Source organism: Pristiophorus japonicus, chromosome 3 (genome assembly GCF_044704955.1).
Source record: "Pristiophorus japonicus isolate sPriJap1 chromosome 3, sPriJap1.hap1, whole genome shotgun sequence".
Taxonomy (NCBI): Eukaryota; Metazoa; Chordata; class Chondrichthyes; family Pristiophoridae; genus Pristiophorus; species Pristiophorus japonicus.
The window spans coordinates 15,835,926-15,849,899 of record NC_091979.1 but is presented as its reverse complement, the minus strand read 5'-3'; the positions used below and the strand labels follow the sequence as shown (position 1 = coordinate 15,849,899).

General features: G+C 48.7%; 1 protein-coding gene across 2 annotated transcripts in view; it reads left to right on the top strand.

Annotated features, from left to right (window-relative positions):
• The first annotated feature begins 1,260 nt into the window (after positions 1-1,260).
• stk16 (serine/threonine kinase 16) overlaps positions 1,261-13,974 on the top strand; it is a 113,247-nt gene continuing 100,533 nt past the window's right edge. For both annotated transcript variants that reach the window (XR_011592626.1, XM_070875226.1), the window contains exon 1: positions 1,261-1,343. Coding sequence is in view for 1 of the 2 variants with exons in the window: in XM_070875226.1 (XP_070731327.1) it covers positions 1,312-1,343 (32 nt within the window). In the remaining variant the exon portion in view is untranslated. The remainder of the gene's footprint in view (positions 1,344-13,974) is intronic.

Here is a 13,974-nt window from a genome sequence, read left to right as displayed (position 1 = left end):
GTGAAGACGGAAGCAAAATAATTGTTTACGGCCTCAGCCATTTCCACATTTCCTATTATTAAATCCCCCTTCTCATCTTCTAAGGGACCAACATTTACTTTAGTCACTCTCTTCCGTTTTATATATCGGTAAAAGCTTTTACTATCTGTTTTTATGTTTTGCGCAAGTTTACTTTCATAATCTATCTTTCCTTTCTTTATTGCTTTCTTAGTCATTCTTTGCTGTCGTTTAAAATTTTCCCAATCTTCCAGTTTCCCACTAACCTCGGCCACCTTATACGCATTGGTTTTTAATTTGATACTCTCCTTTATTTCCTTGGTTATCCACGGCTGGTTATCCCTTCTCTTACCACCCTTCTTTTTCACTGGAATATATTTTTGTTGCGCACTATGAAAGAGCTCCTTAAAAGTCCTCCACTGTTTCTCAATTGTGCTACCGTTTAATCTGTGTTCCCAGTCTACTTTAGCTAACTCTGCCCTCATCCCACTGTAGTCCCCTTTGTTTAAGCATAGCAGCTCCAAAGTGCCTCTCAGGTATGGTGGGCAGCCTTTTATACTGCCTGTTGCAGCTACTTTCAGATCTCCCACCACAGCGCCCTCTGTGGTGCACCATTGTACTTATATTATACATTTAATGTACCTGGACAATACACATCATCTCACTCCCCACCCCACACAGTTCCAAAAGCCATTGTCGGTAACCTCGGCCTTGTTTGTCCTGGTGGGTTAGTGAGTGTGAATCCATGACCATCCCATGAGAGATTATTAGGTGAAAGCATGTGGTGTTTGCAGTCCTCGTATGGGTGAAGAAGTGTCGGGTATAACCTCCAACAGAAAACAGGTATACATAGACGGTACATTAGTATGGTACATACAATATGTGGTACAGTACCCATTTAGCATTGTAAATCCTTCCTATCCCTCGTTTCACCTTTTTAAACACAGTAACCAACCAGCATCAACACAAATTTTTTTTTTAACTCTTATCCACACCCGTCACCTTACTCCTCTAGACTTGCTCTTGCCTTACAAAAGTCTCTTTGTGGGGACCATCAGTGGTGTGGGGCCCTTTCAAGGCTCCCGGGTGCATTGCCCTTTTAAGACGCCATCTTGTGGTTCCCACGAGGCTTTCCTTGGGCCATTTTAGTCGCTTTGCTGGCCTTTGTCTGCCGAGCGCTGCTGCCACGAGGCCGCCGCCATCTTGAGCTCGCTGACAAAGAAGAAAGAAAGTATAAAATCACGCTTGAAAGGGAGGGAAATTCTGGCCTCGGCTCCAGCATTGCAGGTAGCATCGATAATCCGCACGTTGGTGATGATCCGAGCCCTCTCATTACAACAACCATGGTAGGAGGGACTGCGGTGGAATGATTGCATCCTTCGGGTAGTTGTTGTAGATGTAGGGGAAGTAACACATAGCAAAGCAGTGGAAGCTTTTAAGGAGGCTGGATCGATTGTGCGATTATGCGTGCGGAGAGAGAAGCCCGCCTGGAAAGATCTTAGAATTGAAACTTGTTGCGTTCTCCCGGGCCGCCGCTGTAGCCTCCTCTCCGGCCGTTCCGGCCGCCGCTGTAGCCTCATCTCCTGCCGTTCCGGCCGCCGCTGTAGCCTCCTCTCCTGCCGTTCCGGCCACCGCTGTAGCCTCATCTCCTGCCGTTCCGACCGCCGCTGTAGCCTCCTCTCCGGCCGCCGCTGTAGCCTCCTCTCCTGCCGTTCCGGCCGCCGCTGTAGTCTCTAAAGCCGCCCGACTTTTTCTCTGCGTGGGCCCCCCGGCAGTTTCTCGGCCATCGATGGACCTCCTGCTCATCGCCTGCGCGCCCCGCTGGCTCGCACCCCAGCTGTCGGCCTGCACCTACAAGACTGCTCTTTGGGAACCCGGGGAGCAGCAGTCTGTGGAGGAATGAAGTCTTCCCAGCTCCCACGGACTTTCCCCATCCATCTCCTGCCGAGTAGTGTCGGCCAATCGCCTGCAATAACCCACAAGGGTAAACCGTGCGTCTCGCCCCCATGAGATAGCTGCACGTCCGCTCTGCCGAGAACAGGTATCAGTTCCTTAGTGTAAGTACGCAGCTTCACCAGGACCGGGACCAGCTTGGGTCGTGCAGCCGGGTTACCCCACAGTTTTTCAAAAATTCTCTGGCTCATCAACGACGGACCCGATCCCGTATCCACTGCCATACTCACTGGGACTCCGTTGATTTTGACTTCCATAATCACTGGGGGCGAATCGTCGGTGCATGTATACAGTCCCAACCCCTCATCTTCTTCTACCTGCTCCTCGCTGAACAGTGGATCATCCACCATCTCCTCAGCCACGCGGTGAGTCAGATTTCTTTTACACATACGCTGCAGGTGGCCTTTAATGTGGCAGGTATTGCACGTGTACACCGCAGACCTGCACCGGTGAGCCCCATGGCTTCCTCCGCAGTGCCAGCATGGTGCTGCTTGATTGGCCCCCCTCAGCGGACTCTGAGTTCCAGGATTCCGAAGTCCGTGCTTTCTGCCCTGGGCAGAGCCACGTTCTGCAGTTTTGTCCGTGGTGGGCCGCCATCGAGACTGAGTGGATCATCTGCTTGGTGCTGCAAGTCGATGCAATAAACGCCCTGCTGGTGGTGATGGCTTGCTTCAGGGTGACTGTAGGTTCCGTGGATAGCAGCTTGTGAAGGAGACCCTCATGGCCAATCCCCATAACAAAAACGTCTCGCAACGCGTCTGCAAGGTGTGTGCCAAAATCACACGGCGCCGCGAGTCTCCTGAGGTCCGTAGCATATTTGGTGACATCCTGGCCCTCAGGTCTGCAGTGATGGTAAAATTTGTACCGGGTCGTGAGGATGCTTTCCTTTGGTTTAAGTTGGTCACGAATGAGTGCGACCAGTTCCTTATATGACTTGTCCTTGGCGCTCCCAGGTGCCAGCAAATCCCTGACGAGACAGTAAACCTCATCGCCACAGCTGGAAAGTAATATCGCCTTACGTCCGTGTGCCCTGTCAGGTCGTTTGCTGTGAAGTAGTACTCGAGCCTTTCCGTAAAGGCCTCCCAATCATTTCCCAACGTAAAATCCTTTAACGAGCCCAGAGTCGCCATAGTTGCGTGATCTGTGAAGTTCGTCCGTGTCCTCGTCGCCAATGTGATGTATGTAGCACATAAATCACTGACTCCACACGGTCTGGTGTTGTAATGACTGCAGTGACCTTGGTCCTTTATTGTTCAGCTCCAGAGTGCCTCTCAGGTGTGGTGGGCAGCCTTTTATACTGCCTCTTGCAGGTACTTTCAGATCTCCCACCACAGCGCCCTCTGTGGTGCACCATTGTACTTATATTATACATTTAATGTACCTGGACAATACACAACATCACTGACCAGTATGTCAGGCAGGCCGTGGGTGGCAAACATGGCCCTCAGTCTTTCAATGGTGGCGCTGGCGGTGCTTACCGACATTATTTCACATTCAATCCATTTTGAAAAATCATCCACCACCACCAGGAACATTTTACCGAGAAACGGGCCCGCATAGTCGACATGGATCCTCAACCATGATCTGGAGGGCCAGGACCACAAACTTAGTGGTGCCTCTCTGGGCACGTTGCTCAACTGAGCACATACGCTGCATTGCCGTACACAGGACTCTAAGTCAGAGTCGATACCGGGCCACCACACGTGGGATCTGGCTATCGCTTTCATCATTACTATACCCGGGTGTGTGCTGTGGAGATCCGAGATGAACGTCTCCCTGCCCTTTTTGAAAAGCACTACGCAGTTACCCCACAACAGGCAGTTTGCCTGAATGGATAGCTCGTCCTTTCGTCACTGGAACGGCTTGATTAGCTCTTGCATTTCAATGGGAATGCTGGCCCAGTTCCCATGCAGTACACCGTTTTTTACTAGGGACAGCAGAGGATCTTGGCTGGTCCAAGTCCTAATCTGGCGGGCCGTGACAGGTGATTTATCATTTTCAAACGCTTCCATGACCATCAACAAGTCTGCGGGCTGCGCCACCATCAACAAGTTTGCAGGCTGCGCCATTTCCACCCCCGTGGTGGGCAATGGTAGCCGACTGAGAGCATCCACACAGTTCTCAGTGCCTGGCCTGTGGCGGATGGTATAGTTATACGCTGATAGCGCGAGTACCCACCTTTGTATGAGGGCTGAGGCATTAGTATTTATCCCCTTGTTTTCAACGAACAGGGATATGAGAGGCTTGTGATCAGTTTCCAGCTCAAATTTGAGGCCAAACAGATACTGATGCATTTTCTTTATCCCGAACACACATGCTAATGCCTCTTTCTCAACCATGCTGTAGGTCCTCTTGGCCTTAGATAAGCTCCTGGAAACATAGGCGACAGGTTGCAACTTCCCCGCAACATTAGCTTGTTGTAATACACACCCGACTCCGTATGACGATGCATCACATGCTAGCACAAGTCTTTTACGCGGGTTATACAATACAAGCAGCTTGTTGGAGCATTAAATGTTCCTGGCTTTCTCAAAAGCAATTACTTGTTTTTTTTCCCCATACCCAGTTCTCACCTTTATGCAATAACACATGTAGGGGCTCTAAGAGGGTGCTTAACGCCGGTAGGAAGTTACCAAAATAGTTGAGGAGTCCCAGGAATGACTGCAGCTCCGTGATGTTCTGTGGCCTGGGCGCGTTCCTGATAGCCTCTGTCTTGGTGTCTGTGGGCCGAATGCCGTCCGCCGCGAACTTTCTCCCCAGAAACTCCACTTCTGTTGCCACGAAGATGCATTTCGACCTCTTCAGCCGCAGCCCTATGTGATCCAGTCGCTGGAGGACCTCCTCCAGGTTTTGTAGGTGCTCGACGGTGTCCCGACCCATGACCAATATGTCGTCCTGAAAAACCATCGTGCGTGGTACTGACTTGAGTAGGCTCTTCATGTTTCTCTGGAAGATCGCTGCAGCCGACCGAATTCCAAACGGGCATCTGTTGTAGATGAATAGTCCCTTGTGCGTGTTGATGCAGGTGGGGCCCTTCGAAGACTCCTTCAGCTCCTGCGTCATGTAGGCCGAAGTCAGGTCGAGCTTGGTGAACATCTTGCCTCCTGCCAGCGTCGCAAATAGATCGTCTGCCTTAGGTAACGGGTATTGGTCCTGTAGCGAGAAACGATTAATAGTTACTTTATAATCGCCGCAAATCGTGACCGTGCCATCACTTTTGAGTACTGGAACAATCGGGCTGGCCCACTCGGTGAATTCCACTGGGGAGATGATGCCCTCGCGTTGCAACCTGTCCAGTTCGATTTCCACTCTATCCCTCATCATGTGAGCTACCGCTCCGCTTTGTGGTGAATGGGTTGTGCCTCTGGGACCAAGTGGATCCGCACCTTCGCCCCGGAAAAGTTTCCAATGCTGGCTCAAAAAGGGAAGGAAATTTGTTAAGAACCTGGGTACATGAGGCCTCATCGACATGTGATAGCGCTCGATGTTATCCCAGTTCCAGCGGATTTTGCCCAGCCAGCTCCTTCCAAGCAGTGTGGGGCCATCGCCCGGGACAATCCAGAGTGGCAATTCATGCACCATGCCCTCATAGGTGACCTTGACCGTGGCGCTGCCTAGGACAGTGATAAGCTCTTTGGTGTACGTTCTCAGTTTCGTGTGGATGGGGCTCAGGGCTGGTCTAAGTGCCTTGTTGCACCACAGTCTCTCAAACATCTTTTTACTCATGATGGATTGGCTAGCTCCAGTGTCCAGTTCCATGGGCTATGGGTAAGCCATTCAATTTTACATTGAGCACTATAGGTGGACATTTCATCGAAAATGTGTGTACCCCGTGTACTTCAGCACCTGCCTCCTCTCTCTCGAGGCTCGAAATTGCTTTGATCCACCATGGACCGATCTTCCTCTGCCACGTGGTGGTTAGAAGGTTTTGCAGAGCTTGCAGCTCATCTGCAAGTTCGTTGGAGGCGCCCCATTGTTCCACAGCTCTTGCAAACATACCCTTTGAAGCGGCATGAATAGACTGAATGAAAGCCTCCACAACGCCAACAAAGTGTGAATTGCCTTGCATTCATCCTTTGTTGCAGACTCTGAGTCATCTGGGTCACCTGAGGCTTGCTTGCAGTTGCAGACTCATGGTTTCTGCCCTGTACATTTCTGCTCGCAAACACAGTTCCAGTTAATTTATGAACATTGCTCGCACTTGTGTGCTGAGAGATTTGTTTGGTGTTATCATTGGTGGACATAAACGCCTGTGCTGTCACAATGGCCTTATTGAGGGTTGGTGTCTCTACAGTCAAAAGTTTTCGTAGGATGGTCCCGTGGCCAATGCCCAGTACAAAAAAGTCTCTGAGCATTTGCTCCAGGTAGCCATCAAACTCACATTGTCCCGCAAGTCGCCTTAGCTCGGCGACGTAGCTCGCCACTTCCTGACCTTCAGATCGCTGGCACGTGCAGAACCGATACCTCACCATCAGCACGCTCTCCCTTGGGGTAAGATGCTCCCGAACCAGTGTACACAGCTCCTCATACAACTTATATGTGGGTTTCACTGGAGCCAGAAGATTCTTCATGAGGCTGTAGGTCGGTGTCTCGCAGACCGTGAGGAGGACCGCTCTCCTATTTTGCAGCGCTTCCTTCTCCGTCCAGCTCATTGGCTACAAAATACTGGTCTAGCCGTTCGACATAGGTTTCCCAGTTCTCACCCTCCGAGAACTTCTCCAGGATGCCCACAGTTTGCTGCATCTTTGCGTTGGATTCGTATACTCGTCGCCAGTTATTGTGTTTCTAACACAGATGAGACTGCATTCAGGGAGGTTAAAGTAACAGTGACCTCAGTCTTTATTAAGACACTCCAGAGTAAGTAACAGGCCTTAAGGGCCGGCTTATATACAGTGCTCCCAAGGGATATTGGGATCCCTTGGAACTTCAGGGGATATTGGGATCCCTTGGAACTTCAGGGGATGCGCTCCCTGGTGGCAGAACATGGGAGTGCATGCTTTACAGATACACAACATGAATGGTGACAGATTAGGAAAAGGGGAGGTGCAACGAGACCTGGGTGTCATGGTACATCAATCATTGAAGGTAGGCATGCAGGTACAGCAGGCAGTAAAGAAGGCAAATGGCATGCTGGCCTTCATAGCGAGGGGATTTGAGTATAAGAGCAGGGAGGTCTTACTGCAGTTGTACAGGGCCTTGGTGAGACCACACCTTGAGTATTGTGTGCAGTTTTGGTCTCCTAATCTGAGGAAGGACATTCTTGCTATTTAGGGAGTACAGCGAAGATTCACCAGACTGATTCCCGGGATGACAGGACTGACATGAAGAAAGACTGGATCGACCGGGCTTATATTCACTGGAGTTTAGAAGAATGAGAGGGGATCTCATAGAAACATATAAAATTCTGACGGGATTGGACAGGTTAGATGCAGGAAGAATGTTCCCGATGTTGGGGAAGTCCAGTATCAGGGGTCACAGTCTAAGGATAAGGGGTAAGCCATTTAGGTCCGAGATGAGGAGAAACTTCTTCACTCAGAGAATTGTGAACCTGTGGAATTCTCTACCACAGAAAGTTGTTGAGGCCAGTTCGTTAGATATATTCAGAAGGGAGTTAGATGTGGCCCTTACGGCTAAAGGGATCAAGGGGGTATGGAGAGAAAGCAGGAATGGGGTACTGAAGTTGAATGATCAGCCATGATCATATTGAATGGTGGTGCAGGCTCGAAGGGCCGAATGGCCTACTCCTGCACCTACTTTCTATGTTTCTATGGCCCCAAGTTTCATCCCGCGGCGAAAACAGCGCACCTCCGAGCTGGGCGCCTGTTTTTCGCGCCGAAAACTGCGCTTAAAAAAAAGTCCGATATTCTCGAGCTCCTTGGAGCTCGATGTCTGCTTGGCGTGGTGCACTGTTCGCAGCAGGGGGCGGAGCCTAACACTCGCGCCGGTTTTCTAAGTAGCAGGGGGCGGGTACAATTTAAATTAGCCTTCGTGGTGCCGGCAACCCTGCGCGTGCGCGTTGGAGCGTGTGCGCATGCGCAGTCTCACACAAACATTGGCACTCGGCCATTTTTAAAAGGACTGCAGAAAAAGTGAAGATTTGTTTCTTGGTCCCCTGGAAAGGCTTGTAATTTAATTTTTTTTAATATTTCTGTGTGTGAGGGAGTGCTTTTAGCAGCACTGCTGAATAAATCACCTGCTCAAATCAGTGAGTTCAGCTTTTCACTGCTAAACTTGCAGAACCGGTGCTGCATTGGTGCATGCAAATTAAGGACTGTGTGTTTTGAGAAATAAGAGTGCCAATTCAACTTTGCAATGGATCAACGTCCACCAAGAACAAAGAATTTCTTGCATGAGGAAGTGGAGATATTAGTCAACGTAATTGAGCAGAGATGGCAGGAGTTAGATACCAGCAACAGAGGTCGCATAAAAGTGCCACCAAAAGAAATGAAGAAACGCTGGAACCAAGTTGCAGAAGATTACTGCGCCGTGGTGCATACCAGGAGATCTGGAAGTCAGTGTAAAAAGAAATGGCACGACCTTGGTCAAGTAGTTAGTGTAAGTAATATTTCCCATTTTTTATTTAATCGTAATTGTAACCTGGCTATCTGTATGTCCCACCTTGCAGACTGACACACTCTGTAAAAATTTATATTTTACTCTTTGCAGAAGAAATTGGCCCACAACAAAAGGGAGGCAACTCGGACAGGAGGAGGCGTGCCCAATCTGCATCCACTGACACCCTTGGAACAAAGGGTAGCTGCTATGATGAGTCATACATGGAGAAAAGCAATCGGTACAGCACAAGCTGGGCCCGCACGCGAGGAAGAGGGTAAGTCCTAAAAATGCATCGTGACCCTTTAAATCAACCTGCTGCCTAACCTGCTATGTGTGAGAGTACTCATGTCACCCATCCGGCCCCCTCCCTTGCTGTTAAGCATTTGACTGTTCTGATGAATTTTGCAGAACATGATGATAATGATGATGATGACGATGATGACGATGCTGCTGCTGCCAACCCTGAGGATCCTGAGGGTACAGAACAAGAACCAGTACAACCAGCTGCGGACAATCCAGACTGGATGATGGCAGTGATGAGTGAAACATCTGCACTTTAATGTTTATGAGCCCCCATCAAGGGGCATCAGAGTTTCAACCCCTAGCATAGGTCTTGGTTCCACCTTCCATGGTTTCGCTTCCGATGTTGCGGGTCCCAGTGGTGCTGCTGGTATAATGCAGCATTCTACAGTCAGTGCACTACCATCCCAGCCTGCGCCTCCCTCTCGCATAGGTTCTGCTTCCACCTACTATAGTTTTGATTCCGACGGTTCGGGTCCCAGTGTTGCTGCTGATATCATGGAGCAGTTTGCACCCATTCTTCCAACATCCCAGCCCACGGCTCGCATTCGAGTGCTGTCGTCTGGAACACCGAGCGTCCTACCATTCCAGCCCGAACATCTCCCTCCAGTTCAGCCGTCTGCAACACAGAGCATCCCACCATTCCAGCCCGAGCCTCTCCCTCCAGTTCAGCTGTCTGGAACACCGAGCGTCCCACCGTCCGTGCCCGCGCCTCCCAGTGTAGTGGTGCCACAAGGCAGACCCAGGCAGAGAAGGAGATTGGAGACACGCTCTCCTGAGATGCAGCGTGCAACAGATGCGACTCAGGTTGTGGCATTGGGTATGGAGACCAATGAGCTTACCCGATCACTCATCGGTGGCGTCAGTGCAGTAGGTGAAGAGTTGACGGTCCTGACGGGAGAAATAGCAGTAATGACACGGGAACTTCGGGAGGGAATGTCCGAGGGAGTGTAATCGACGGCACAGGCCGTCAGGGAGGGCATGCAAGTGTCGGCACAGGCCGTCAGGTAGGGTATGCAAGTGTCGGCACAGGCTGTCAGGGAGGGCCTGGTTGAGGTAGCTGCTGCAATAAGGGCACACAGCCCGGCCAATCAAATGACACCCCCATGAGGAAGTGAACATTCACTGAGATATGGATGAGACATGGTTGCAGCCTTTCTTTGCTGCTTTTGTTCTTGTTCTTGATGTAGCTGTAGTAGCGTTTTTCAAAGTGAAATTCTTTTGTAAGTTTTGTAACTTTACAACTTATAAGGGATCTTATGGTTTTTAAGTGATCTTATAATGTAAATGCTCTCACATTTTTTTGTATCTTATTTAATTTTGCACCTAAAAAGTGATCCTGAAGTTTAAGAGTTCTTCAGAGTGTAAGATTTTTCACAATGAAACTGTTTTGTAAGTTTTGTAACTTTACAACATATAAGTGATCTCAGGGTTTTCAAGTGATCTTATAGTGTAAATGCTCTCACATTCTGTAAATTATTTAATTTTGCATCTAAAAAGTGATCTTGAAGTGTAAGTGATCTTAGAGTGTAAAATTTTTCACATAGAAAATGTTTTGTAACTTTACAAGTTTATAAGTGATCTTAAAGTTTTTAAGTGATCTTCAAGAGTCATATTAAAAAGTATAGTTTGATACAACAAATATTTTATTAGAGTGACGTTAACTTTTCAATAAAATATGTTTTCATTAAAACTGTTTCATGTTCCATTAACACAACACAATGTAGGAACAATTGCAAAGAATAAACATGTCCATAAGCAAAAGTGGTCGCAGAGCCCTCAGGCATCAGTAGTTGAAGCGTTCACGGATGAGCTGCTGGCGCAAGTCTCGAGCAATCGTTAAAGGGGCACGATGGACGGCCCTCCTCCGACCTCGTGCTTCGGCATCAGGCACTTGCATGCTTTCCTGATTGTCGTTATCATCCACATCCTGGTCTTCTGTAATACTATCAACATGCACTGGACCCTCAAGTAGGTCTTCGGGTTCCACTACAAGCTCCTGCTGCCTCATGATGATAAGTTATGAAGCATGCAGCACACAACAGTGAAGTGACCGACAATCTGAGGAGAGTATAGCAACTGTCCTCCGGAATGGTCCAGGCATCGGAATCGCTGGTTCAATATGCCAATGGTCCTCTCAATGATGCTGCGCGTTGCAATGTACGCCATGTTGTGTTGACGGTCAGCTTCTGTCCGTGTCACGCGTATGGGCGTCATGAGCCAGGTGGTCAGGCCGTACCCTTTGTCTCCCAGTAGCCAGCTCTGCCCTTCTGGCTGCTGCTCAAACATGTCAGATAGAACGCTGTCACGCAGGATGAACGCATCGTGGGTGCTGCCAGGGTATCTCGCATCGACTGACATGATGCGCTGCTTGTCGTCACACACGAGCTGCACATTGATAAGAGTGGAAACCTTTCCTATTTCGGTACTGCTCAGATTCCTCCACAGGTGCTCGCAAGGCTATGTGGGTACAAGCAATGCAGCCCTGTACCTTTGGGAAGCCGGCAATCCTGAAGAAACCCACAGCCCTCTCATGGATCGCTTGTGCAGTCATTGGGAAATTGATGAAGTCATTCCTTCGCGCATAAAGTGCAGCCGTGACCTGGTAAACGCAGGCATGTATTGCACGCTGAGTGATGGCACACACATCTCCAGTTGTAGCCTGAAACGATCCTGAGGCATAGAAAGAAAGTGCAGCTGTTACCTTCACTTCAACAGACAAGGCAGTTGTCCTTCTGCATCTGGGCTGCAAATCTGCTCTCACCATATCACAGATCTCAGTGACAACTTCTCTGCGAAAACGCAGCCTTTTCACACAATCAGCCTTGCTCATGTCCAGGTACGAGCGCCTGGTTCGATATTGTCGACGTGGGTAAGGTCTCCTGCCCATCAACCTACGGGCTACGACGTTCCTGGTGCGGTGAGCTCTAATCAATTCTCTCCTATGCAGTGAATTGATGGCAAACCATTGCATAATACGTGGTGTTGACAATGCAGCACCCATTCTGCAAATTTAAATATAAAACTGTCGATGTGGCTACCTCTCCCTGTCCAAATGGCCTCAGTCCCCCTCACAGCTCGAAGGCTGCTGCTGTATCTTCGGCTGCCGTCGAGCCACTGACGCCGCCCCTAAAGCGTAACCGAATGGCCTCAAGCACCTTAAAGAGCTGCGTGTGTCAGGTGTTGATTCTTCGGCTGTCGGCCAGCCATTGACGCCGCTGATATCCTATGGCCGAATGGCCTCACGTCGGTCTGCTGCTGATTCTTCGGCTGCCGGCCAGCCACTGACGCCGCTGCTATCTCATGGCCGAATGGCCTCGGGTCCGACCGGTGTTGCTTCTTCGCGGCCAGCCACAAAGAGAATGAAGGCCTGCCTCAAGCACCGCAGCTCAGCTCGAAGCTTGCTGCTGCTGTTGGGGCTGCCGTCGAGACACTGACGCCACACCCCTGCCTGTCTCCAACATGAAAGGCCTGCCTGAAGCACAGCAGTTCGAAGGCTGATGTTATTTCACACAGGTAGGAACATGGTTTATTTAATCTTTTCTTTGCTTATAAATTTTTATTCAGGTTGGATTTATTTGTATAATATTTGCATAAGTATAACTAAGGATTGATTGTAGAATTTAATGACTTCCCTTCCCCCCCTCCCCCCCACCTCGTTCCCTACGCCTAATTTGTAACCTATGCCTGATTTTCTAAAGTGTAGACAAGGTTTTTTCGAGCGTACAAAAATCTTCACTTACTCCATTCTAAGTTAGTTTGGAGTAAGTTTTCACTGACGAAACTTTGAAAACAGGCATAAGTGGCCGGACACGCCCCCTTTTGAAAAAGAAATTCTGTTCCAAAGTGAAACTGTTCTCACTGACTAGAACTGGAGCAAACTAAATGTCGAGAATTTCGATTTCTAAGATACTCCGTTCTACACCAGTTGCTCCTAAAAATCAGGAGCAAATCATGTCGAAACTTGGGGCCTATGTTTCTAACCGTTTTTCCGATTGGGACTAGTACCAGCTACTTGCCACGATTGTATATCTACTATGTTTATCCTGATTGTGTGTTGTGTTTGACTATATTTAAACTATCGCTCCTTTAATAAATGCCTTATAACTCCTAAGACCCTCTGGTTATCTGTGTGTGACCTGTGATCCGAAATCTTACACAATATAAACAAATGCAAATACATACCACTATGCAGCAGGAGGCCCTCGAGACATGTGGACATCCGATTCCATCACTATCTCTCAGTTTAAAGTCTACCATTGAAAGAAGTAGTACCTCCCAGAAATATTTGATTAAGATGCAGCAAGACAATCCCAAATTAAGAAGGCAATAAGCAAGTTAGGGGACCACAAGTGGTGGGAACGAGCGTATAATGCCAGCCAGCATCCTACGAATGGTATCAGCAGCCCTAGTAATTGCTCAATGTCTTAATAGTCTTAATAGTTCTAATTATAATGTCATGTTATTTGAGATGCTTAACATGCCGATTGAAACGCCGAACTAATAGTTTAGAGTTGGCATGGTTGGTAGAGGGATGAAAATGAGAGGTCGAAATAGAGTTTTTCTCCCTCTCAAGGTGGGGAGTCTGTTGGAAATTAGGGATACCCAAAATATATGGTTATGAGACTGAAACTGTGACATGAATAATACTGTGTTTAAATGATTGTATTCGAGCTTGAATCAAGGGGTTAGTGTATAAGTTCATAGAATCATAGAATGGTTACAATACGAAAGAAGGCTATTCGGCTTGTCGAGCCCGTGCCGACTCTCAGTCAATCCCACTGTCCTGCACTTTCACCATAGCTCTGCAAAATATTTTCCTTCAGATACTTATCCAACTCCATTTTGAAAGATAACATTGAGTCTGCCTCCACCATCTTTTACATAAGAACATAAGAATTAGGAACAGGAGTAGGCCATCTAGCCTCTTGAGCCTGCTCCGCCATTCAATAAGATCATGGCTGATCTGGCCGTGGACTCAGCTCCACTTACCCGCCCGCTCCCTGTAACCCTTCATTCCCTTATTGGTTAAAAATCTATCTATCTGTGACTTGAATACATTCAATGAGCTAGCCTCAGCTGCTTCCTTGGGCAGAGAATTCCACAGATTCACAACCCTCTTGGAGAAGAAATTCCTTCTCAACTCGGTTTTAAATTGGCTCCCCCGTA